Source organism: Crinia signifera, chromosome 6 (assembly GCF_055691185.1).
Source record: "Crinia signifera chromosome 6, ASM5569118v1, whole genome shotgun sequence".
In the NCBI taxonomy this organism is placed as follows: Eukaryota; Metazoa; Chordata; class Amphibia; order Anura; family Myobatrachidae; genus Crinia; species Crinia signifera.
In genome coordinates this window covers 3,530,419-3,557,770 of record NC_139222.1, presented here as the reverse complement: position 1 = coordinate 3,557,770, position 27,352 = coordinate 3,530,419, and the positions used below count along the sequence as shown (strand labels likewise).

Below are 27,352 nucleotides of genomic sequence, written 5' to 3'. Positions count from 1 at the left end.
GAGAGTAGGAGGATCAGGAGAAGATGCAGGAGTAGGAGGATCATAAGTAGCGTAAGAGGGCCAGGAGGCAAGTCAGTAGTGTAGGAGCATCAGTAGTAGAGTAGGAGGTTCAGGTGGAGAGGCAGTAGAGTAGGAGGATCAGGAGCAGTAGAGTAGGAGGATCAGGAGAAGAGGCAGTAGAGGAGGAGGATCAGGAGTAGAGTAGGAGCATCAGTACTAGAGTAGGAGGTTCAGGAGGAGAGGCAGTAGAGTAGGTGGTTCCGGAGGAGAGGCAGTAGAGTAGGATCAGGAGAAGAGGCAATAAAGTAGGAGGGTCAGGAGAAGATGCATTAGTAGAGTAAGAGGGTCAGGAGGCAAGGCAGTAGAGTAGGAGGAGCAGTAGAGTAGGAGGTTCAGGAGGAGAGGCAGTAGAGTAGGAGGATCAGGATAAGAGGCAGTAGAGGAGGATCAGGAGTAGAGTAGGAGCATCTGTACTAGAGTAGGAGGTTCAGGAGGAGAGGCAGTAGAGTAGTAGAATCAGGAATAGAGTAGGAGGGTCAGAAGGCAACACAGTAGTGTAGGAGGGTGAGGAGGAGAGGCAGTAGAGTAGGATGGTCAGGAGGAGAGGCAGTAGAGTAGGAGGATCAGGAGGTGAGGCAGTAGAGTAGGAGGATCAGGAGGAGAGGCAGTAGAGTAGGAGGATCAGGAGGAGAGGCAGTAGAGTAGGAGGATCAGGAGGAGAGGCAGTAGAGAAGGAGGATCAGGAGGAGAGGCAGTAGAGAAGGAGGATCAGGAGAAGATGCAGTACAGTAGGAGGATCAGGAGAAGATGCAGTAGAGTAGGAGGATCAGGAGGTGAGGCAGTAGAGTAGGAGGATCAGGAGATGAGGCAGTAGAGTAGAAGGATCAGGAGGTGAGGCAGTAGAGTAGGAGAAGAGGCAGTAGTAGAGTAGGACGGTCAGGAGGAGAGGCAGTAGAGTAGGAGGATCAGGAGGTGAGGCAGTAGAGTAGAAGAGGCAGTAGTAGAGTAGGACGGTCAGGAGGAGAGTCAGAAGAGTGGTAGGATCAGGAAAAGAGGCAGTAGTAGAGTAGGAGGTGAGGCAGTAGAGCAGGAGGATCAGGAGGAGATTAGGATGATCAGGAAGTGAGGCAGTAGAGTAGGAGGATCAGGAGTAGAGGCAGTAGAGTAGGAGGATCAGGAGGAGAGGCAGTAGGAGGGTCAGGAGGAGAGGCAATAGAGTAGGAGGGCCAGGAGGAGAGTAGGAGGATCAGGAGAAGATGCAGGAGTAGGAGGATCATAAGTAGCGTAAGAGGGCCAGGAGGCAAGTCAGTAGTGTAGGAGCATCAGTAGTAGAGTAGGAGGTTCAGGTGGAGAGGCAGTAGAGTAGGAGGATCAGGAGCAGTAGAGTAGGAGGATCAGGAGAAGAGGCAGTAGAGGAGGAGGATCAGGAGTAGAGTAGGAGCATCAGTACTAGAGTAGGAGGTTCAGGAGGAGAGGCAGTAGAGTAGGTGGTTCCGGAGGAGAGGCAGTAGAGTAGGATCAGGAGAAGAGGCAATAAAGTAGGAGGGTCAGGAGAAGATGCATTAGTAGAGTAAGAGGGTCAGGAGGCAAGGCAGTAGAGTAGGAGGAGCAGTAGAGTAGGAGGTTCAGGAGGAGAGGCAGTAGAGTAGGAGGATCAGGATAAGAGGCAGTAGAGGAGGATCAGGAGTAGAGTAGGAGCATCTGTACTAGAGTAGGAGGTTCAGGAGGAGAGGCAGTAGAGTAGTAGAATCAGGAATAGAGTAGGAGGGTCAGAAGGCAACACAGTAGTGTAGGAGGGTGAGGAGGAGAGGCAGTAGAGTAGGATGGTCAGGAGGAGAGGCAGTAGAGTAGGAGGATCAGGAGGTGAGGCAGTAGAGTAGGAGGATCAGGAGGAGAGGCAGTAGAGTAGGAGGATCAGGAGGAGAGGCAGTAGAGTAGGAGGATCAGGAGGAGAGGCAGTAGAGAAGGAGGATCAGGAGGAGAGGCAGTAGAGAAGGAGGATCAGGAGGAGAGGCAGTAGAGTAGGCAGATTAGGAGGTGAGGCAGTAGAGTAGGAGGATCAGGAGAAGTAGAGTAGGAGGATCAGGAGAAGTAGAGTAGGAGGGTCAGGAGGTGAGGCAGTAGAGTAGGAGGGTCAGGAGTAGAGTAGGAGGGCCAGGAGGAGAGGCGGAGGATCAGGAGTAGAGTAGGAGAGGCAGTAGAGTAGGAGGATCAGGAGTAGAGTAGGAGGGCCAGGAGGAGAGGTGGAGGATCAGGAGTAGAGTAGGAGAGGCAGTAGAGTAGGAGGATCAGGAGTAGAGTAGGAGGGCCAGGAGGAGAGGTGGAGGATCAGGAGTAGAGTAGGAGGATCAGGAGTAGAGTAGGAGGGTCAGGAGGAGAGGCAGAAGAGTAGGAGGATCAGGAGTAGAGTAGGAGGGTCAGGAGGAGAGGCAGTAGAGTAGGAGGATCAAGAGTAGAGTAGGAGGGCCAGGAGGAGAGGCAGTAGAGTAGGAGGATCAGGAGTAGAGTAGGAGGGTCAGGAGGAGAGGCAGTAGAGTAGGAGGATCAGGAGTAGAGTAGAGGGTCAGGAGGAGAGGCAGTAGAGTAGGAGGATCAGGAGTAGAGTAGGAGGGCCAGGAGGAGAGGCAGTAGAGTAGGAGGATCAGGAGTAGAGTAGGAGGGCCAGGAGGAGAGGTGGAGGATCAGGAGTAGAGTAGGAGAGGCAGTAGAGTAGGAGAATCAGGAGTAGAGTAGGAGGATCAGGACGAGAGGCAGTAGAGTAGGAGGATCAGGAGGAGAGGTGGAGGATCAGGAAGAGAGGCAGTAGAGTAGGAGGATCAGGAGGAACGTTGATACTTCATCTTCCTTTTGTGGTATCACTTGAAGAGAAGGTGCAAGAGGGTTCAGATAGGTAATTAAGGGGGCCACAGAATGAGGTGTTAATTTTGGATCTTCTCAATCTCTTCCCATGAAGCAGGTGCACTGATAGCAGATGTGGGGGACTAAGAAGTGAATAAAAGGTATTAAGAAGTCGCTTGGGGTTAGTGGTTAGAGCAGAGATGAGCGATTGGAGATGTTTGTTTGGCAGTGTCACTACACAAGAGTTGTAGATTGTCTTATGTGTGAGTAAAGGCGCTAGGACTGATGCTATACCTGAGTTTGTGTAGCAGTCTTGCTAATGTAGGGTGCCACGGTTGGCATCTAAGCCTATGTGGATTGTGTTCTGAGGCTTCACTTCACCAAGGGCTGTTACTAGAGTTTGGTTCAGGTGTGACACCGTGATAGTGAGTCATGGCCGGACGTTGTCTCATGAGCAGACATACAACGTGTGTCCATATAACGTGTGCCTGTGCGGTCACCGTACTCTCTGAAGGTCAGAGTCATTACTGGACCTATTTATGGGACACCAAGCTCCAGATCTAAGATGACCACTGGTTCCCTAAACACGAAGTCACAGTACCACGGCGCACATGATAATGTGTCTTCATGAGGCGGTGTAGCACAGCCGAAATATCTAATGATATAACGGTGCACTGTACTGTCACCTGCTGCTCACAGAGTGAAATACTAATGTGGCATAACTATACATTTTGCTCCCCCCTGCCAAAAAGTTTGTGGTGCCCCCCCCCCTCGGGCTCCTCTCCAGTGTGCTTTACCAGCATGTGACATTATGACATCACGGAGAAGCTGAAGCAGGAGAGAGGAAGAGAGACCAGCAGACACTGCCGCTTCCCTTGGCTCCGACGCATTCCAGGCCGCCCTAGCACGCCCATCCGCCTGCTCATCCTGTACACAGTAGCCAATAGCCGGCTCGGTGTACAGTGAATTTAATCAGTGGGGGGATTTGTCATCTCTGCCATGGCCACACCTGCACTGCGACTGACTCACCTCCGTCAGTGGGCAGCGGCAGGCAGCAGCATGTCAGTGCGTGGAGCAGGAGCCGCCGCCCACACAGACCCCACTGCCACTTGCTTCCCCAAGGGACAGCTGAGGCTGCCTTACAGTAGTTACGCCACTGAGCGGTAGATACCGCTGTGTAGGGATGTGTATGTTGCCCACAGTGTATTATAATTGGAACTCTCACTACTAATAGTGGTCGCTCTTTATTGTTATTCTACAATATTGGTGGTATTGCAGATAGGGAATATTCAGTACTTATACCTTGGACCATTGGAATGTGATTACTATATTTGACATTAGGTATTCCGATCTGTTAGCACCATTGATTTATTTTATTGGAATAATCATAGTGATTTTATTTTTCACACGTTAGCATTAGCGTCGCACAAGGACAAAACAACTCAACATAACTTCTATGTTATTACCAATACATCAGGGGAGGATTACAGGGACACCCACCTTGCAATGCAGGGAAGCAACAAGGGGGTACCTGAGAGATCACCCCTCTGGCGGCGTGTGCGAGGTAGCTGTCTGCAGAGTCCCAAACCCGACACAGCGGTGAGCCTGTTAAACTTTGCTTATTTCCATCTCCTCCAGAAAACATCTTTATTAAGTGTCCACAAGGAACTTTCACTTTCGTTTATAAATGAGGACTGAGAAGTCCGGTGATCGTGTTTAATCATCATTGGCCAAACTTCTCTAACCAAATTCATTTCATTTTTAGTGAATGTATTATTTATGTTATGTTGTATTTGAATTGTTGTTATTGGTATATACCATTATTATTACTATTTAATTAATTAATAAAAATACTGATAAAGCGATTGCGATTGTGTGGCGCTCTCTATGAGATATATGCGAGGGATCTTTGTCCTTGTATATATTTTCTTGTATAGTTTCAGCTTAACGACTTTCCTGGTTGTTATCTGAGAGCAGCCCATACGCAGACTAACGTCAATCTTATATTACTACTTTTATTTGCGCCTGATTCACTATTCTGGTTGTGAATAATCGCAGTGTGCCCATATGGATGTGACAGCAGTTATGTGCTCCCTGTAGTGTTCATTCTAGCCTGGGGGGTCGCAATCAGCTCCTTCTAGAGCAGTCCAGTCTGTATCTCAGTTATGAGCTACAGACCCGAGTGTGCTAGAAGATCCACAAGAGAGAGCGACACCCCAGGCAGGAAAGTGAAACTGCGCAGGATGTGGGGTGCTAGAATACACACTATCTGTATACACATAAAGTAATAAATATGTAATCAACTAAGTTGTCACCTTGCTTTTGTTTTTAAAGACAAGAAAACTGCTAAAATAGCTCCGGCGTCCTACTTCCAGCTGCGCGGCCATAGGGATTGCCGCTGTGCGCTACGGCGCATGCGTTCCACGGAATGTAGGCACAATGGCGGAGCTGTGTATGATATACGCAGTATCAGAACTGAGGACAAACTCCCGAACACACATTTCACATCTATAATCCTGTTTGGAAGTCAGCAGTTCAATATGTAAAGTCAATCCTGGAGGAGATAAAAGGAGATCAACATAGTGCGATGCCGGCACAGTGACATCGCCGGACATCGCATTGCAGTGTTGAGTTATACCGCCTGGATGTATCATTAGAAGGGCGCAGGGACAGGGCTCCGAAAGGAGCCTGTCCCTGCGAAGCCCTGACCCGGAAGCGGGGGGTCTGCGCATGCGCAGTTATGCGCTGACGCCCGCCGACCCCTCTGACCGCACTGCTCCGCACGGCAGTGCGATCCCGCAGCCATAGGCTACAATGGGCTATCGCCATATCAGAATGGCGATAGCCCAGGGGTGCGATGCCGGGCTGTCCGATGTTAATACATCGGGCAACTTCGTATCCCCATAGAAACCTATGGGGGATGCGGCCGGCGGCGCTGCAGGGGGGATCGCAGCAGGGATTTTCAGATTCCTGCTGCGGTCCCCCTTTGATACATTTAGGAGATACTTAATATTTGTGGCTAAACCCCAAAAACGTGTGTTTTCGGCGATTTATCCACAAATATGGTTTGATAAATGGGCCCCTAAGTGAGATATGGCCAGAGGAGTGTTACTGTGCTCCGGTGGTTCAGGAATAAGTCAGATTACTGGATTCCTTCCCTGGATTCTCCTATCAGTCTCATGCGGGATGTCACTTCCACCTTTACACTCAGGGATTTCCTTTGATGAAGCATATGACCTACTTTCCGCCCTAGTTTCTAAGGACGATGACAGTGGAGGGTTGGATTCTTTCTGGGAATTACGGCCACATGAAATGTCGGAATAATGATTACTAATCCACAGATCCGGCCTTGTGAACCCCACAGGCAGAGGAGCGTCACTATCAGAGCCTAGCAGTAACAGCAGCAGCTGGGAACACTCTCCACGCCGCCTTCTATCTCCACAGAAGTATAACTTACCTATAAGTATAACTGCTCCCCCTGTATAATAATACCGGGACACCACAGGCTGCTCCCCCTGTATAATAATAACAGGACACCACAGACTGCTCCCCTGTATAATAATAATAACAGGACACCACAGGCTGCTCCCCTGTATAATAATAATAACAGGACACCACAGGCTGCTCCCCTGTATAATAATAATAATAACAGGACAGCACAGGCTGCTCCCCCTGTATAATAATACCGGGACACCACAGGCTGCTCCCCCTGTATAATAATACCGGGACACAACAGGCTGCTCCCCCTGTATAATAATACCGGGACACCACAGGCTGCTCCCCCTGTATAATAATAACAGGACACCACAGGCTGCTCCCCCTGTATAATAATAACAGGACACCACAGGCTGCTCCCCCTGTATAATAATACCGGGACACCACAGGCTGCTCCCCCTGTATAATAATAACAGGACACAACAGGCTGCTCCCCCTGTATAATAATACCGGGACACCACAGGCTGCTCCCCCTGTATAATAATACCGGGACACCACAGGCTGCTCCCCTGTATAATAATACCGGGACACCACAGGCTGCTCCCCCTGTATAATAATACCGGGACACCTCAGGCTGCTCCCCCTGTATAATAATACCGGGACACCACAGGCTGCTCCCCCTGTATAATAATAACAGGACACCACAGGCTGCTCCGCTGTATAATAATAATAACAGGACACCACAGGCTGCTCCCCTGTATAATAATAATAATAACAGGACAGCACAGGCTGCTCCCCCTGTATAATAATACCGGGACACCACAGGCTGCTCCCCCTGTATAATAATACCGGGACACAACAGGCTGCTCCCCCTGTATAATAATACCGGGACACCACAGGCTGCTCCCCCTGTATAATAATAACAGGACACCACAGGCTGCTCCCCCTGTATAATAATAACAGGACACCACAGGCTGCTCCCCCTGTATAATAATACCGGGACACCACAGGCTGCTCCCCCTGTATAATAATAACAGGACACAACAGGCTGCTCCCCCTGTATAATAATACCGGGACACCACAGGCTGCTCCCCCTGTATAATAATACCGGGACACCACAGGCTGCTCCCCTGTATAATAATACCGGGACACCACAGGCTGCTCCCCCTGTATAATAATACCGGGACACCTCAGGCTGCTCCCCCTGTATAATAATACCGGGACACCACAGGCTGCTCCCCCTGTATAATAATAACAGGACACCACAGGCTGCTCCCCCTGTATAGTAATAACAGGACACCACAGGCTGCTCCCCCTGTATAATAATAAAGGGACACCACAAGCTGCTCCCCATGTATAATAATAACAGGACACCACAGGCTGCTCCCCCTGTATAATAATAACGACACCACAGACTACTCCCCCTGTATAATACTAACAGGACACCACAGGCTGCTCCCCCTGTATAATAATAACAGGACACCACAGGCTGCTCCCCCTGTATAATAATAACAGGGCACCACAAGCTGCTCCCCCTGTATAACAATAATGGGACACCACAGGCTGCTCCCCCTGTATAATAATAACAACAGGACACCACAGGATGCTCCCCTGTATAATAATCACAGGACACCACAGGCTGCTCCCCCTGTATAATAATAATAACAACAGCACACCACAGGCTACTCCACCTGTATAATAATAACAGGACACCACAGGCTGCTCCCCCTGTATAATAGTAACAGGACACCACAGGCTGCTCCCCCTGTATAATAATAACAGGACACCACAGGCTTCTCCCCCTGTATAATAATAACAGGACACCACAGGCTTCTCCCCTGTATAATAATAACAGCACACCACAGGCTGCTCCCCCTGTATAATAATAACAGGATACCACAGACTGCTCCCCCTGTATAATAATAACAGGACACCACAGGCTGCTCCCCCTTTATAATAATACCGGGATGCCACAGGCTGCTCCCCCTGTATAATAATAACAGGACACCACAGGCTGCAGCCCCTGTATAATAATAAAGGGACACCACAGGCTGCTCCCCATGTATAATAATAACAGGACACCACAGGCTGCTCCCCTGTATAATAATAACAGGACACCAGGCTGCTCCCCCTGTATAATAATAACAGGACACCACAGGCTGCTCCCCCTGTATAATAACAGGACACCACAGGCTGCTCCCCTGTATAATAATAATAATAGGACACCACAGGCTGCTCCCCCTGTATTATAATAATAATAATAATAACAACAGGACACCACAGGCTGCTCCCCCTGTATAATAATGGTAGTAGGACACCACAGGCTGCTCCCCCTGTTTTATAATAATAACAGGACATCACAGGCTGCTCCCCCTGTATAATTATAGTAACAGGACACCACAGGCTGCTCCCTTGTATAATAGGATACTACAGGCTGCTCCCTCTGTAGAAAAATAACAGGACATCACAGGCTGTTCCCCTGTATAATAGGATACTACAGGCTGCTCCCCCTGTAGAAAAATAACAGGACACTACAGGCTGTTCACCTGTATTATGGGATACTACAGGCTGCTCCCCCTGTAGAAAAATAACAGGACACTACAGGCTGTTCACCTGTATTATGGGATACTACAGGCTGCTCCCCCTGTAGAAAAATAACAGGACCTTGCAGGCTGCTCCCCCTGCATAATGAGACATCGGGTGGAACGCACAGACCGGAAGAACACTGGAATGCACATGGATACTTGAAATTTGAACCGCACAAAGCTTATATCATCTGGACCGCATATCCCGGAAGTATGTTGGACCGCATATCCCGGAAGTATGTTGGACCGCATATCCCGGAAGTATGTTGGAACGCAAGAGCGGAAGTTGGGTGTGTACCACCTTCCCGGGGAGCAGAGGCCGCGTCTGGCAGGCGGTAAGTCGGTGTTGCTCATGTATATGTAACATAAGTGCAGATAATGAGGTACAGGGGGGATGAGAAAGGTCCTTCAGGCTGTGACCCTCCCCTCACACCCGGATATAGCTGTATAATGGGGGAGCGGTATAGAGGGGTGTAGAGCCCCAGTCACCCAATAGGGCACCATGTATAATCCCCAGTAAAAGGATGGGGGGCCAGTGCAAGCGGTTCTGTGGCCAGTGCTAATGTAGGACATCGGCATCTCTGGTCCCATCACATGTGTCACATGTAGTGCAGGCGAGGGCTATGGGCTGAGCCATGTACATCTAATGCTGTCCACCAGTTGCTTCCTCGGCGTGTACAGGGGGAAGGATCTGACGTGTAGAGTTAGAGGTGAAACGTGTTGCTGGGGGTTACAGCCTCTTCTCGTATTACCAGGGGCTGGTCCACCCACCGCGTCACCACAGAGCATCACTGCCACCCGCCTCAGCACCAGCAATAGGAATAATCCCACCAAAGACCAGGGGAACCAATAGCGGAACAGGAGTCCACGCTTACCGGTGAGTCGGCTACAGTCACCCTGTACAGGGTAATGACTTTATATGCCGCTGATGGTGACGGCACTCCAGCACCAGGTCCACTAGGCACCGTGCACACAGTATGTGAAGGATCTCAGAAGTAAGCACGATGTACCTTTCATCTGATGCACTAAGTTCCCTTAGCCGACCACTGCGTCTACGGTCCTCAAGGTTGCCCATTTCTTAGCGCTTTTTCAAAGAGATTGAACAGTAAATCTTAAAACTTCGGTCTGCTATGAAATCTTTGCCTGGGAGAGACCTTGTGAATGCAGTATAACTACCCTATGTGTAGATGTGACCGGAGAGGTGACTGCTGGGAATGGGACATTATACAGTAACACCAGGGATGTGACCGGAGAGGTGACTGCTGGGAATGGGACGTTATACAGTAACACCGGGGGAGGTGACCGGAGAGGTGACTGCTGGGAATGGGACGTTATACAGTAACACCAGGGATGTGACCGGAGAGGTGACTGCTGGGAATGGGACGTTATACAGTAACATTGGGGGATGTGACCGGAGAGGTGACTGCTGGGAATGGGACGTTATACAGTAACACCGGGGGATGTGACATTAGAGGTGACTGCTGGGAATGGGACGTTATACAGTAACACCGGGGATGTGACCGGAGAGGTGACTGCTGGGAATGGGACGTTATACAGTAACACCGGGGGATGTGACGGGAGAGGTGACTGCTGGGAATGGGACGTTATACAGTAACATTGGGGGATGTGACCGGAGAGGTGACTGCTGGGAATGGGATGTTATACAGTAACACCGGGGGATGTGACATTAGAGGTGACTGCTGGGAATGGGACGTTATACAGTAACACCGGGGGATGTGACCGGAGAGGTGACTGCTGGGAATGGGACGTTATACAGTAACACCAGGGGATGTGACGGGAGAGGTGACTGCTGGGAATGGGACGTTATACAGTAACACCGGGGCATGTGACAGGAGAGGTGACTGCTGGGAATGGGACGTTATACAGTAACACCGGGGGATGTGACAGGAGAGGTGACTGCTGGGAATGGGACGTTATACAGTAACACCGGGGCATGTGACAGGAGAGGTGACTGCTGGGAATGGGACGTTATACAGTAACACCGGGGCATGTGACAGGAGAGGTGACTGCTGGGAATGGGACGTTATACAGTAACACCGGGGGATGTGACCGGAGAGGTGACTGCTGGGAATGGGACGTTATACAGTAACACCGGGGGATGTGACCGGAGAGGTGACTGCTGGGAATGGGACGTTATACAGTAACACCGGGGGATGTGACCGGAGAGGTGACTGCTGGGAATGGGACGTTATACAGTAACACCGGGGGATGTGACCGGAGAGGTGACTGCTGGGAATGGGACGTTATACAGTAACACCGGGGGATGTGACCGGAGAGGTGACTGCTGGGAATGGGACGTTATACAGTAACACCGGGGGATGTGACCGGAGAGGTGACTGCTGGGAATGGGACCGTTATACAGTAACACCGGGGGATGTGACCGGAGAGGTGACTGCTGGGAATGGGACGTTATACAGTAACACCGGGAATGTGACCGGAGAGGTGACTGCTGGGAATGGGACGTTATACAGTAACACCGGGGGATGTGACCGGAGAAGTGACAGCTGGGAATGGGACGTTATACAGTAACACCGGGGATGTGACCGGAGAGGTGACTGCTGGGAATGGGACGTTATACAGTAACACCGAGGGATGTGACCGGAGAGGTGACTGCTGGGAATGGGACCGTTATACAGTAACACCGGGGGATGTGACCGGAGAGGTGACTGCTGGGAATGGGACATTATACAGTAACACCGGGGATGTGACCGGAGAGGTGACTGCTGGGAATGGGACATTATACAGTAACACCGGGGGATGTGACCGGAGAGGTGACAGCTGGGAATGGGACGTTATACAGTAACACCGGGGATGTGACCGGAGAGGTGACTGCTGGGAATGGGACGTTATACAGTAACACCGGGGGATGTGACCGGAGAGGTGACTGCTGGGAATGGGACGTTATACAGTAACACCGGGGGATGTGACCGGAGAGGTGACTGCTGGGAATGGGACGTTATACAGTAACACCGAGGGATGTGACCGGAGAGGTGACTGCTGGGAATGGGACGTTATACAGTAACACCGAGGGATGTGACCGGAGAGGTGACTGCTGGGAATGGGGCGTTATACAGTAACACCGGGGGATGTGACTGGAGAGGTGACTGCTGGGAATGGGACGTTATACAGTAACACCGGGGGATGTGACAGGAGAGGTGACTGCTGGGAATGGGACGTTATACAGTAACACCGGGATGTGACAGGAGAGGTGACTGCTGGGAATGGGACGTTATACAGTAACACCGGGGGGATGTGACCCGAGAGGTGACTGCTGGGAATGGGGTGTTATACAATAACACCAGGGGATGTGACCGGAGAGGTGACTGCTGGGAATGGGACGTTATACAGTAACACCGGGGGATGTGACCGGAGAGGTGACTGCTGGGAATGGGACGTTATACAGTAACACCGGGGGATGTGACTGGAGAGGTGACTGCTGGGAATGGGACGTTATACAGTAACACCGGGGATGTGACCGGAGAGATGACTGCTGGGAATGGGACGTTATACAGTAACACCGGGGGATGTGACCGGAGAGGTGACTGCTGGGAATGGGACGTTATACAGTAACACCGGGGGATGTGACCGGAGAGGTGACTGCTGGGAATGGGACGTTATACAGTAACACCGGGGGATGTGACCGGAGAGGTGACTGCTGGGAATGGGACGTTATACAGTAACACCGGGGGATGTGACCGGAGAGGTGACTGCTGGGAATGGGACGTTATACAGTAACACCGGGGGATGTGACCGGGGAGGTGACTGCTGGGAATGGGACGTTATACAGTAACACCGGGGGATGTGACCGGAGAGGTGACTGCTGGGAATGGGACGTTATACAGTAACACCGGGGATGTGACCGGAGAGGTGACTGCTGGGAATGGGACGTTATACAGTAACACCGGGGGATGTGACCGGAGAGGTGACAGCTGGGAATGGGACATTATACAGTAACACCCGGGGATGTGTCTGGAGAGGTGACCGCTGGGAATGGGACGTTATACAGTAACACCGGGGGATGTGACCGGGGAGGTGACTGCTGGGAATGGGACGTTATACAGTAACACCGGGGATGTGACCGGAGAGGTGACTGCTGGGAATGGGACGTTATACAGTAACACCGGGGATGTGACCGCAGAGGTGACTGCTGGGAATGGGACGTTATACAGTAACACCGGGGGATGTGACCGGAGAGGTGACTGCTGGGAATGGGACATTATACAGTAACACCCGGGGATGTGTCTGGGTGATGACTGTATCATTTTGTGTGTCAGGTGCCTATAAGGTGTCAGGATGTCACTGTCTATCTCTCCATGCAGGAGGGGGAGTATATAGAGGAACACAGGGGTCTGTACAAGGACGTGATGATGGAGAATCACCGGATCCCACAGGAGTATCAGGTAGATGGGATGTAGGGTCTGTACATCGCATAGAGAAGCTCATTATCCTTTTTCAGGTTGCAGTAGGCCAAAAAAAAATAAAAAATTAAATTGCTTTGGAAACCATCAGACAGGGAAAAACACGCACATCGGCTCCACAGGGGAAAATACATTGTTCCCACATCAAACAAATATCACATTGCCAAACACAGGTGTAACCTTGTGCCAATGCCAATAGTTAGTGTGTAGTGCCCCGGGGGAAGAGTCAATAATACCCCCATGTGGACACCATAGCTGCCATAAGGGGGCAGTATTACAGCAGGACTCCCAAGCTGCTCCTCATCTACCCTGTTACTCGTCTTCTCCAAATCCGATGAATGTCCTATGCAGTCTCCAGGACACTGGCACCATCACGGACAGCCGCCACCAGCCAATGGTAATTAGCGGATGACAAGAGGAGGAGGGGCCACCAGCGAGACCTGGTCCCACCCGTGGTCTCATTCCCAGGTTATAGAGACAGGATTGGAGAAGGAAGTGGCCAGTGAATAACAGTGGAACAGCTCCAGGCACCCGAGCGCACCACGGACTAGCCTCTGAAATAGTGACGTCCCTATGTGATGTATAGAGCAGTTGTGTGTGTCAGTAATATCAGGCACCCCATATGTGTTATTTTAATGTTCTTTGGGTTATTTAGGATGAATATCTGACGTTTATAAAGATTAAATATATAGAGGGAGAAGAAGAGACGTATATGGGGGATGATCAGCCGTGTACGGAGGAGGAAATCCCTACAGGTGAGTAATAATCACTTATTACATATCGGAGATACATATTCTGAATTCTGCAATCTCTTATGCTACACCCTCCCATGTCAGTACTGACTAATGAGGGAACTGTATCTAGCCATTAAGGTAATCAGCCCCTATTAGAATAGAATCAACTTTATTGGCCATGTGTGCTTGCGCACACTAGGAATTTTTTGTGGATTACAATGCAGCATCAAGCAGGGATGAAAAGGGGGGAGGGAGACATTACATATATTACATAAAGACATTACATGCATTTAATTTCTAGCTACGACTATGGTGGTCAGGTCGCCAAGTAGGGACACGTTGTTTGGCTGTTGATATTGGGATTGCATTCGCTTTGATTGGATTGTTCAGGTGATGGACGGCTAACGGAAAGAAGCTTCTTGCGGATCTGGACGTTTTGACGGGGATGGACCAGAACCGTCTTCCGGATGGTAGGATGTCGAACAGGTTGTGACCGGGATGCAGCTTGTCGTTTGCGATCTTCTCAGCGCGTTTCCTTACCCTGGATGATTTTCACTGACTGCTCAGCTGAGGTGCAGTCATTCGTGCAGAGAGAGAAGAGCAGAGGGGAGAGGACGCATCCTTGGGGGGCTCCAGTACTGATTGTTTGTGTGCTGGACGAGAAGGCGCCGGCTTTGACCACCTGTTCCCTGTTGATACTGGGACTCCTAAGGAGAGGAGTTTTGGCTGCAGGATGCCGGGAACGATAGTATTAAATGCTGAGCTGAAGTCCACGAATAGGACTCTTGCATAGGTGCCTTGGTGGTCAAGGTGTTGTAAAATATGTTGCAGCCCGAGGTTGACCGCATCCTCTACACTTCTGTTCGCCCGGTAGGCAAACTGCATGGGGTCAAGGTGAGAGTTTGTCACTTCTCTCAGGTGCTTCAGTACTAGTCTTTCAAATGCTTTCATGGCCACTGAGGTTAGTGCAATTGGCCTGAAGTCATTTAGGTCCTTCGTGGGTGTTTTCTTAGGGACCGGGATGATGATAGAGCGTTTGAAGCAGGCAGGAACCTTGCACAAGTCCAGGGAGGAGTTGAATATCGTTGTGAAGATGGGGGCGAGCTGAGCTGCACAGGTCCTAAGGCGACACACCATCCGGTCCTGCAGCCTTCTTAGGTTTTATTCTTTTGAGTACTGCTTCTACCTCGCCTTGGTCCACGTGGAGGGCCTGGGTGTGGTGGTCTTTGGGATGGAGTGGGGGAGGTATGGCCTGTTCAAATCTGCAGTAGAACTTGTTCAGGTCTTCTGCAAGTTCATGGCTGGTTTCAGACTGTGTTTTCTCCCAATTTGTGATGTTTTGCATGCCCTTCCATACTGCCGCAGGATCCTTTGCTGTGAGGTTGTGTGTCAGCTTGTTTGTATATTCCCTTTTTGCGAGTTTGATACCCCGAGTCAAGGAGTTCCTGGCTTCTTTGTACTGTGTCCTGTCCCCGCTGCTGTATGCCTCCTCCTTAGCTCGGCGGAGTTTCCTGAGCTGGCTACCGAACCATGGCTTGTTGTTGTTAAAGGATCGGATTTGCTTGGTTGGTACACATAAGTCCTCGCAGAAGCTGATGTAGGATGTGACTGCATCCGCTAGTTCATCTATGTCAGAGGCAGAGGCTTCGAACACCATCCAGTCAGTGCAGTCGAAGCAGGCCTGAAGCTTTGTTTTTGCCTCGATTGACCAGTTTTTGACAGACTTGATAACAGGCTTAGCGGACTTTAGCTTCTGGATATATGTCGGAAGAAGGTGGACTATGCAGTGGTCGGAGAGACCCAGTGCTGCATGGGGTATGGATCGGTATGCAGACTTTATGGTGGTGTAGCAGTGGTCTAGTGTTCGTCCCTCTCGTGTGGCATGTGACCTGCTGGGTGTATTTTGGGAGCTCCTGGCTCAGGTTGGCACAGTTGAAGTCACCAAGCACAATGAGCAGCGAGTCTGGGTGTCTAAGTTCGGTGTCCGTTATCAGAGTGGCCAGCTGAAGTTGGGCTTCTGTTGGACTTGGTTGTGGGGGGATGTATACTCCTACTAGGATAATAGAGGCAATTTCCCGAGGGGAGTAGAAAGGTTTGCATTTGATGGTAAGAGTCTCTAGTTGGGGGCTGCATGACTTGCCCAGGGACTTTATGTCGGTGCACCACCTGTCGTTAATGTACAGACAGATGCCCCCTCCTTTGGATTTGCCCGAGAGCTCTTTGTCGCGGTCGGCCCTGAAGAGGCCGAAGCCTGACAGAGTCACTGAGGATTCAGCAATATGGTCTTCCAGCCAGGTTTCTGTGAAGCATAGGATGGAGGATCTTGCAGTGGCCGACCTTGCATCTTGTATTAGCAGAGACAGCTCATCCATCTTGTTCGCAAGAGATCTCGTGTTTGATAGCATGATTGCTGGGAGGGCAGATCTATGGCCTCTGCGTTTCCACCTGACAGCGACTCCGGCCCGGCAGCCCTTATTGCGGTTACTGCACCATTCGACCATGCCAGACTTCCCTGCTGGCAACAACTTTGCTGCATCCTTTCTGCACAGGGCAGCAAGGGCAGTGTGGACTGTGAGAGCTGCCAATCTGCCCACCTCCCGCTCCGTCAGGCCCATACGGGTGGTCTGCTCCAGGGGTGAGCTCCATTTCAGGAGGGCTTCTCTGCTGTGCTTCGTCACCACACTTGGCGGGGTCACCACACTCGAGGGGGTGGTGAATGAGGACAAGGACAGGGGGAGACAAGGGGAGACATATAGTTTGGTTGAGCTGCACAGCTCCAAGGCAGCCTTCTGCGGCGCCATATTTGTGGTATCCAGTATGTTGAAAACACTTTTGCTCAAGTCTATGTAGCTCCAGGTTATTGCTGTATTAGGTTGTTTCTTTCTTGTACAAATATGTATTATGGACAGGTATTCATTAAATAAACTACAAGTAACTTTCCTTTTCAGTTGCTGATTTAGTGATTTAGTCACACAAGTTATTCGGGAACAAAGCTGGCTTCTGGAGAGTTGTTACAAGACAATCCCAATGAAGGTGTGAAATCCCAGTGTGAGGCTTTTGAAGTGTATGTTCTTTGTAGAGATAACCAGTCTCTTGGGAATAAACTGGGCCCTGTGTGATTGTCGAATCCAGGGGCTGGGGATATTTTATTTCAGATTCTTTTTAAGGCAAAGGATCAGAGTTAGTTTCTGAACAGAGAAACATATGTAACTGGACAGAAAGCATAGGTAACTGATGTCAATGGGGGACCTTGATAGAGATAGTTTAGTTTTTCCAGTACCTTGTTCTGTGATGTTCCCTGAAGATGTAAAGCCAGTCCTTGTAGAAGGGGCAGGGGTTTAAATCCAATCCAGTGTGCATCTCAGTGCAGGAGTGCAATCCGTTTGTTCTGAAGAGACATCCATGTAGTGAAGTACAAGTTAAAGGTAAGTCCCTGGATATTTTTGATGATTCTTAAGTCTGCTGTATAGAATTTAAGCTGTTTTGTAGAGATGTTCAGGAGCATGTAAAGTGTGAGGCAGCCATCTTGGCGCTTGCTTGTCTACTCCTGCTCTCCCCCTATTATACTCCTGCTCTCCCCCTCACATCATGTCACTGTGTGTTACCAGTCCAGAGATCTGACCAGTCTCCTCCCCGCACTCTCTGGTGCATCTCATACATCAGGAGCCATCAGCCCCTATTATACTCCTGCTCTCCCCCTCACATCATGTCACTGTGTGTTACCAGTCCAGAGATCTGACCAGTCTCCTCCCCGCACTCTCTGGTGTATCTCATACATCAGGAGCCATCAGCCCCTATTATACTCCTGCTCTCCCCCTCACATCATGTCACTGTGTGTTACCAGCCCAGAGATCTGACCAGTCTCCTCCCCGCACTCTCTGGTGTATCTCATACATCAGGAGCCATCAGCCCCTATTATACTCCTGCTCTCCCCCTCACATCATGTCACTGTGTGTTACCAGCCCTGAGATCTGACCAGTCTCCTCCCTGCACTCTCTGGTGTATCTCATACATCAGGAGCCATCAGCCCTTATTATACTCCTGCTCTCCCCCTCACATCATGTCACTGTGTGTTACCAGCCCAGAGATCTGACCAGTCTCCTCCCCGCACTCTCTGGTGTATCTCATACATCAGGAGCCATCAGCCCCTATTATACTCCTGCTCTCTCCCTCACATCATGTCACTGTGTGTTACCAGCCCAGAGATCTGACCAGTCTCCTCCCTGCACTCTCTGGTGTATCTCATACATCAGGAGCCATCAGCCCTTATTATACTCCTGCTCTCCCCCTCACATCATGTCACTGTGTGTTACCAGCCCAGAGATCTGACCAGTCTCCTCCCCGCACTCTCTGGTGTATCTCATACATCAGGTGTCATCTGTCCCTATTATACTCCTGCTCTCCCCCTCACATCATGTCACTGTGTGTTACCAGCCCAGAGATCTGATCAGTCTCCTCCCCGCACTCTCTGGTGTATCTCATACATCAGGAGCCATCAGCCCCTATTATACTCCTGCTCTCCCCCTCACATCATGTCACTGTGTGTTACCAGCCCAGAGATCTGATCAGTCTCCTCCCCGCACTCTCTGGTGTATCTCATACATCAGGAGCCATCAGCCCCTATTATACTCCTGCTCTCCCCCTCACATCATGTCACTGTGTGTTACCAGCCCAGAGATCTGACCAGTCTCCTCCCCGCACTCTCTGGTGTATCTCATACATCAGGAGCCATCAGCCCCTATTATACTCCTGCTCTCTCCCTCACATCATGTCACTGTGTGTTACCAGCCCAGAGATCTGACCAGTCTCCTCCCTGCACTCTCTGGTGTATCTCATACATCAGGAGCCATCAGCCCTTATTATACTCCTGCTCTCCCCCTCACATCATGTCACTGTGTGTTACCAGCCCAGAGATCTGACCAGTCTCCTCCCCGCACTCTCTGGTGTATCTCATACATCAGGTGTCATCTGTCCCTATTATACTCCTGCTCTCCCCCTCACATCATGTCACTGTGTGTTACCAGCCCAGAGATCTGATCAGTCTCCTCCCCGCACTCTCTGGTGTATCTCATACATCAGGAGCCATCAGCCCCTATTATACTCCTGCTCTCCCCCTCACATCATGTCACTGTGTGTTACCAGCCCAGAGATCTGATCAGTCTCCTCCCCGCACTCTCTGGTGTATCTCATACATCAGGAGCCATCAGCCCCTATTATACTCCTGCTCTCCCCCTCACATCATGTCACTGTGTGTTACCAGCCCAGAGATCTGACCAGTCTCCTCCCGCACTCTCTGGTGTATCTCATACATCAGCAGCCATCAGCCCCTATTATACTCCTGCTCTCCCCCTCACATCATGTCACTGTGTGTTACCAGCCCAGATATCTGACTAGTCTCCTCCCCGCACTCTCTGGTGTATCTCATACATCAGTAGCCATCAGCCCCTATTATACTCCTGCTCTCCCCCTCACATCATGTCACTGTGTGTTACCAGCCCAGAGATCTGACCGGTCTCCTCCCCGCACTCTCTGGTGTATCTCATACATCAGCAGCCATCAGCCCCTATTATATTCCTGCTCTCCCCCTCACATCATGTCACTGTGTGTTATCAGCCCAGAGATCTGACCGGTCTCCTCCCCGCACTCTCTGGTGTATCTCATACATCAGGAGCCATCAGCCCCTATTATACTCCTGCTCTCCCCCTCACATCATGTCACTGTGTGTTACCAGCCCAGAGATCTGACCAGTCTCCTCCCCGCACTCTCTGGTGTATCTCATACATCAGGAGCCATCAGCCCCTATTATACTCCTGCTCTCCCCCTCACATCATGTCACTGTGTGTTACCAGCCCAGAGATCTGACCAGTCTCCTCCCCGCACTCTCTGGTGTATCTCATACATCAGGAGCCATCAGCCCCTATTATACTCCTGCTCTCCCCCTCACATCATGTCACTGTGTTACCAGCCCAGAGATCTGACCAGTCTCCTCCCCGCACTCTCTGGTGTATCTCATACATCAGGAGCCGTCAGCCCCTATTATACTCCTGCTCTTCCCCTCACATCATGTCACTGTGTGTTACCAGCCCAGAGATCTGACTAGTCTCCTCCCCGCACTCTCTGGTGTATCTCATACATCAGGAGCCGTCAGCCCCTATTATACTCCTGCTCTCCCCTCACATCATGTCACTGTGTTACCAGCCCAGAGATCTGACCAGTCTCCTCCCCGCACTCACTGGTGTATCTCATACATCAGGAGCCATCAGCCCCTATTATACTCCTGCTCTCCCCTCACATCATGTCACTGTGTGTTACCAGCCCAGAGATCTGACCAGTCTGCTCCCCGCACTCTCTGGTGTATCTCATACATCAGGTGCCATCAGCCCCTATTATACTCCTGCTCTCTCCCTCACACCATGTCACTGTGTGTTACCAGCCCAGAGATCTGACCAGTCTCCTCCCCGCACTCTCTGGTGTATCTCATACATCAGGAGCCATCAGCCCCTATTATACTCCTGCTCTCCTCTCACATCATGTCACTGTGTGTCTCCTACAGATGGGCCCAGTAACAGGAATACCCCAGAGAGATGTCCCCGTCTTCTGTATTCCCAGGATAATCACATATATACTATGTCCTCAGTCACTGCGTGTCTCCTACAGATGGGCCCAGTAACAGGAATACCCCAGAGAGATGTCCCCGTCCTCTGTATTCCCAGGATAATCACATATATACCATGTCCTCAGTCACTGCGTGTCTCCTACAGATGGGCCCAGTAACAGGGATACCCCAGAGAGATGTCCCCGTCCTCTGTATTCCCAGGATAATCACATATATACCATGTCCTCAGTCACACTGTGTCTCCTACAGATGGGCCCAGTAACAGGAATACCCCAGAGAGATGTCCCCGTCCTCTGTATTCCCAGGATAATCACATATATACCATGTACTCAGTCACTGCGTGTCTCCTACAGATGGGCTTAGTAACAGGAATACCCCAGAGAGATGTCCTCTGTATTCCCAGGATAATCACATATATACAATGTACTCAGTCACTGCGTGTCTCCTACAGATGGGGCCAGTAACAGGAATACCCCAGAGAGATGTCCCCGTCCTCTGTATTCCCAGGATAATAACATATATACAATGTCCTCAGTCACTGTGTGTCTCCTACAGATGGGGCAGTAACAGGAATACCCCAGAGAGATGTCCCCGTCCTCTGTATTCCCAGGATAATCACATATATACAATGTCCTTAGTCACTGCGTGTCTCCTACAGATGGGCCCAGTAACAGGAATACCCCAGAGAGATGTCCCCGTCCTCTGTATTCCCAGGATTGTACAGAGGAGAATCACAGGACCCCACAGGAGGATCAGGTAGGTGGGATTTACAGAATATTCAAATCTAGGAATAACAGATTGTCTGTCCATGTATCTATAGAGCAGCTGCCTTATACCCTGTTATTATACTACTTAATTACAGTTGATTAAATCAATTATGTAGCACTAGAAAGAAAGAATGTCACAGTGTGATGCACCTGGAGAAAGGATTTTTATTAAAATTTATTTTTTTATTGAAAGTATCTAAAAAGTAGCGAAGTATGGACACACAATTGACATATTTGACATACAGAAAACACAAATGTGATTTAAAAAAGGATAATTATATAGGGGGGGCGTAACCACGGCGGCACGCGAGTGAAGCCACGCTCGTGGGAGCTCCGGCATGGCTCCGACCATTCTTTAATCCCTATCCCCTACCTCCGATTGATCCCACTGAATCTCCACCGAGCTCGGCATGAAGGTTGTTTACTTGTCTGCGGATACCTGAGTTGGAGCTGAGGTCCTCTTTGAGCGGGATACAGACGCGGTCCTGTTCTGATTCAAGGCAGGAACTGTCCTGCAGAGTACGTGGTTGTCGGGGACGTGTATTCGAGGCACACCGCAGTACACCGCCGGAAGCTGCCCGCTCTTACCAGCAGCTGTAGCAGCCAGTAGCTCCCTCCGGCGTGGTAGCGGCAGCGAGAAGGTTGAGTGAGGGGGACCGGAGCTGACTGTTGGTGCTCGGCCTGGGAGTGAGCCGCCGGAGGTGCATTGCCGCAAACCGCCCGCTGCCTGTCGACATTAGCAGCGGTACCTTGTCTTACGCAGCGGCAGAGGGGCGAACGAGGCAGCTGAGGGCGCATAGCCTGTGAATAAGGGCCTGATTGGGGCACGTTGCTGGGAATTGCCTGTCTCTGCCAGCAGCAGCACTCCCCATCTGTGCGGTCGTGAGAGGACCAAACAAGGGGAGATCAGCGGCAGCTGTGGATGTCTGGCTGTGAGAGAGCCAGCTCGCGCTGCATACTGGCAGCAAGCATTCTCCATTTGTCTAAATCTTCCCGACACTAGCCTATCTGCACATATACCCTGGGTGAGCTTAGGCTGTGAGAGAGCCGGCTCACGAATAACGAGGACATCAGAAGTCAAGGCTACTGTATACCCGGATGACCGCAGGCGGTAACTATACATTTATGTTACAAGACTTTGCTGTATTTATGAACTTGGTCTTATATGCCAGCGGCCATTAAATAGAAAAAACTTTGTTCTGACTGTTTGTAAAGCTTGAGATACGCTCCTAAGTGGCACCAGATAGGTGCAATTTGTAGAGAGGCGACCATGCCTAAATCAGCCAATAACTCGGCAGCCGCTAGACTCGAGAAATATGCTCGCTCCAATCCTTCCCAACCTACTACGCCACAGACTACCCCCTCCAAGTCACAGCCGCAGCTAGCTGTACCTGAGGTCACTTTACAGCAGGTCTTGGATGCAGTTAATAAATGTGAGACTCGGCTTGTGGAACAACTGAGTAAAGTACAATCTGATATAACGTTGATCAGGGATGATGCCCAAAAGACCAGGGATAGGGTACTAGAACTTGAGAAACGTACCTCAGATTTAGAAGACATTGTAGCCCCGCTGCGGGCCCAGGTTAAGGAAATGTCTACACAAATAGCCGACTTACGTCTTAAAACCATCGACCTGGAAGGTCGCTCTCGTCGAAATAATGTCCGTATTGTAGGGTTGGAAGAGCGAGTCGAGGGTCGCGAACCCGAAAAGTTCATAGAAACATGGTTGCTGCAAGAATTTGGAAAAGACAACTTTTCCTCGCAATTTACTATTGAAAGGGCACATCGGATTCCAGCTCGCCCTCCAATCCCGGGTGGACTACCACGCACTCTTATTGCCAGATTTTTGCATTTTAGGGATCGTGATCAAGTACTAAAACTCACACGGGCAAAAGCGGACTTCAGCTACAAAGGGGTGAAGGTCTCTATCTTTCCAGACCTTCCTCAAGATGTCCAAAGAGACAGGGCAAAATTTCGCTCGGTAAAAGCTCGTTTGAGAGAAATAGACTTAAAATACTCTATGCAATACCCCTCAAAACTTCGAGTCGTGGCTAATGGAGAGACAATTTTTTTTTCTACAGCCGGGGATGCAGGTACTTGGCTGGACAAGTATTACCCGGGCAAGACAAGCATGCAGTAGCAAGTTGTTATTGTTTTGTTTTTCTTGTGTTTTGAAGCTCTATTATGACAAAAACCTTTTCTATGTATCTGTTGGAGGGGGAGGGGGATTGTGGGATTAATGATCCGTAAAATGTTTTGTAATAATGTGTCGGGGCTCCCACCGTGTCTGATGTGGTTATTTAGTAATAGTTTCCCAAGTGTAAGGATCAGGGGATAGTATGTAATGAGGGGTTTGGCCTTAGGTATGCCTTATAGGGGAGGTTATACAGGGTGGGGGGAGGGGAAAGGGTATATGTTACATGTTGTTCGTTTTTTCGCTTGGTCCATTGGTAGAAATGTTACATTGTTTTGCTTCTTCTATATGCCCGATATATCACTTGCCCTGATTTTGTCTCATTGCCATGTCTCCAGGGGTAATCCATACCATTATTATTTTTGATCCCAGTGGTAAACCAGACTTATGGTCAAAATTGTGACATGGAATGTCCGCGGGCTTAATGATAGGGTGAAACGGGCCTTGGTGCTCAAACACTGTAAATCTCTGAAGGCTGACGTAATTTGTTTACAGGAAACACACTTAACGATTGAGAAGGGGCATTCACTGAAAAGACCCTGGATTTCCCATATTTTCCAGGCCTCCTTTTCGTCAGCCTCCAGAGGAGTGGTAGTATTGGTAAAAAAATCAGTGGTGTACGAGCAAATAGCCGACCAGACGGACCCGATGGGCCGTTATGTTTTTCTGGAGGCTAAAGTGGGAACTGCTAGAATTTTGCTATTATCCGTTTACATTCCACCTCCCTTTGGGTTTGATATTATTAGAGCAGCCCTGGAATTTATTGCCGCAAGGCCTGGTACTCCTTTTATTTGCTTGGGGGATTTCAATACAGTCATGAACTATGGTCTTGATATTTGGAATCCAAGGAAAACTACCCCCCAGGGAGAGAGTTCCCTTGCCAGATTTACTGCCAACATGGGTTGGCATGAGGTATGGCGAGAGAAATTTCCCAGTCTTCGTCAATATTCATGTTATTCCCCTTCTTATAACAACTTTTCGCGTATAGATATGATCTTTACCTCTGGGAACTTAGTGACCAAAATATCCAAAATTGAGTATCACTCAAGGGGTATCTCGGACCATTCCCCAATGACAATGGCAATTGACTTAGATCCTACCAAGGGACTTCGATATTGGAAGTTTCAACCGATGTGGTTGACACAATTTGAAAACACGGATGGACTTAAGGTAGAAATGGAGGGGTTTTTTGGTTCCAATATCGAGTCAGCAAAACCAAATATAGTCTGGGAAACCTTTAAAGCGTTCCTACGGGGCACTTTGATTAAAAATATAAAAAATGCTAGAACCCTGTTGCAGGCAAAAGCCGCTAATTTAGAAGCCATAATGATCGCAAATGAACAAGTTTATATTAGGGACCAGACAGACCTTGCAAGACAGGAGTGGTTGCTGGCACAATCTGCCTGGACCACACACCTGCAAGACCTGGTCAGACTTAGATTATTGAAAGAATCGCATATAAGGTACTTAAATGTGGACAGGGCTGGCAGATTAATGGCCTACATGGTAAAAACCGAGGACCCTACTAGGACAATTACTAAAATCTGTACATCCCAAGGGGAAATAGTTGATGAAACCCAGAAAATTATTGAAGTATTCACGGACCACTACAGGGAAACTTATACCTCCAAATTGACATCTGAGTTCTGTAGTGGTTTGAATTATGTGGGGGCCGTGGATCTGCCTACCCTGTCCCATCGGGATAGGGAAGCTTTGGAATTGCCATTCACGTTGGGAGAGGTTGAGGTGGCGATAGGAAATATGGCTTCTGGCAAATCCTCAGGTATTGATGGACTGCCAGTTGAAATATACAAACTGTTTAGTGATACCCTGGCCAGTAGGCTTCTTTATTTTTTTCATGGTATGGAGAGAGAGGGTAAGCTCTCACAATCCATGACCGAGGCAGTTATTACAGTCATTCTCAAAAAGGGCAAAGACCCACTGAGAGCAGACTCTTATAGACCTATCTCGCTGCTTACGGTCGATGCAAAGGTCTATGCTTCAATCCTGGCCACAAGGCTCAGTGGGGTAATTGATAAAATTGTCCATATTGATCAGACGGGATTTAGAAAAAGAAAATCAACAGCTATAAATGTCCGCAGAGTCTATTCCTATTTACAGACAGGTAAAAGTGGGGGTATGGAGACTGTTTTGGCCTCTTTCGACACTAATAAGGCCTTCGATTCCCTGGAGTGGCCATACCTGAAGGCCACATTGGAGGCATTCGGATTTGGACCATGTTTTGTCGAGAGGGTTTTGTTGATGTATCAACAACCATCGGCAAGGGTAACTATAAACGGTACGGTTTCAGACCCATTCCCAATATATCGTGGTACGAGGCAGGGCTGCCCCCTCTCCCCAACGCTCTTTGCACTGGCCATAGAGCCATTGGCATGCAGGCTGAGAAACATTCTGGGCTTGAGCGGATTGGGGGGTGGGGGGATTGGCCTTGTCTCGCTATATGCGGATGATTTACTTGTGGGAACGATGGATTACAAACGTGACCTCCCGAAAGTGTTGGAAACCCTTTACGAGTTTGGTCAATACTCGGGACTAACAATTAACAGCAGCAAATCCCATTTGCTTATAGATTCAACGGACATAGAGGTGAGGGGTGAATCCCAGGGTATCATAGATATACCTAAAGCTGAGAGATTTGAGTATCTGGGTGTCGTGATAACCGGGGATACATCTGAGTTTGTAAAATATAACATCTTACCAGTACTTGACTCTATTAGATCCAAATGCAAAAACTGGCTAAAACTGCCATTGACAGTTTTGGGAAGGGTAAATTTGGTAAAGATGATGGTTCTTCCCAAACTCCTTTATCTCCTTCAACATTCCCCTGTTAACATTCCAGACGCCATATTCAGGAAAATTAATGGAATATTAATATCTTTTGTATGGAGAAATAAAAACCCAAGGGTCAAACTATCGATACTAATGAGACCAAGGGAGCTTGGTGGGCTTGCCCTTCCAAACTTCAAATGGTACTATTTAGCAACGCAACTAGTACATCTACAAGACTGGGTGAAAGACCCGTGTCAATCTGCAGAATTAACAAATTTAATCAATAAAATTCTCCCGGGGTTCTCCCCACTACAGGCAATTTTGATGGGTTCATGCTGTAAGAAATATCCCCGGATATTGAATCAAGCAATAAAAACCTGGAAATGGATCACGAGGGAAATAGGATATAAGGATATTGACCCAGAAACAAATCTTCTTTCTCTGAGTACCTTTAAAATACTTAAAAAACAGCAGGGCATGTTAGCCTGGTCATTCTTTGGAATAATGAATTTGGGCCATGTAGCTGCGCAGGATGGGGTTAAGACATTTGCCCAGCTACAGATTGAGTTCAAACTACCAAACAATATGTTCTTTCGCTATCTGCAATTGCGAAGTGCAACCGAAGAATACTTGTCATTATCTTCTTGTAGTATAAAAGATCACCCTATTAAAATATTTTTGAGGAACATGGCCCCGACAAAGCGAGTCTCCAAATGCTATAAGTATATTTCATCCCTAATCACCAACACCGGTCTGCAAGAACTTATGATAAAATGGACAAGGGAAATCCCCGATATAACACCAGACGATTGGGAGAGAGCGCTTAGTATACCTAATATGGCCACTTCCTCCTTCAGGACTCAGCAGATCCAATTTAATATACTCCATCGTACATACTTAACACCTACCAGAATTAAGAAATTTGCACGGGATAAAATCGACTCTTGTCCTAAA

At 49.3% G+C, this 27,352-nt stretch overlaps 1 protein-coding gene across 1 annotated transcript in view; it reads left to right on the top strand.

Annotated features, from left to right (window-relative positions):
- Positions 1-27,352, top strand: part of LOC146009853 (uncharacterized) — a 145,303-nt gene that overhangs the window by 94,399 nt on the left and 23,552 nt on the right. Inside the window, exon 5 of the mRNA XM_083150394.1 lies at positions 15,653-15,661. Within this exon, the coding sequence (XP_083006520.1) occupies positions 15,653-15,661 (9 nt within the window). The remainder of the gene's footprint in view (positions 1-15,652; positions 15,662-27,352) is intronic.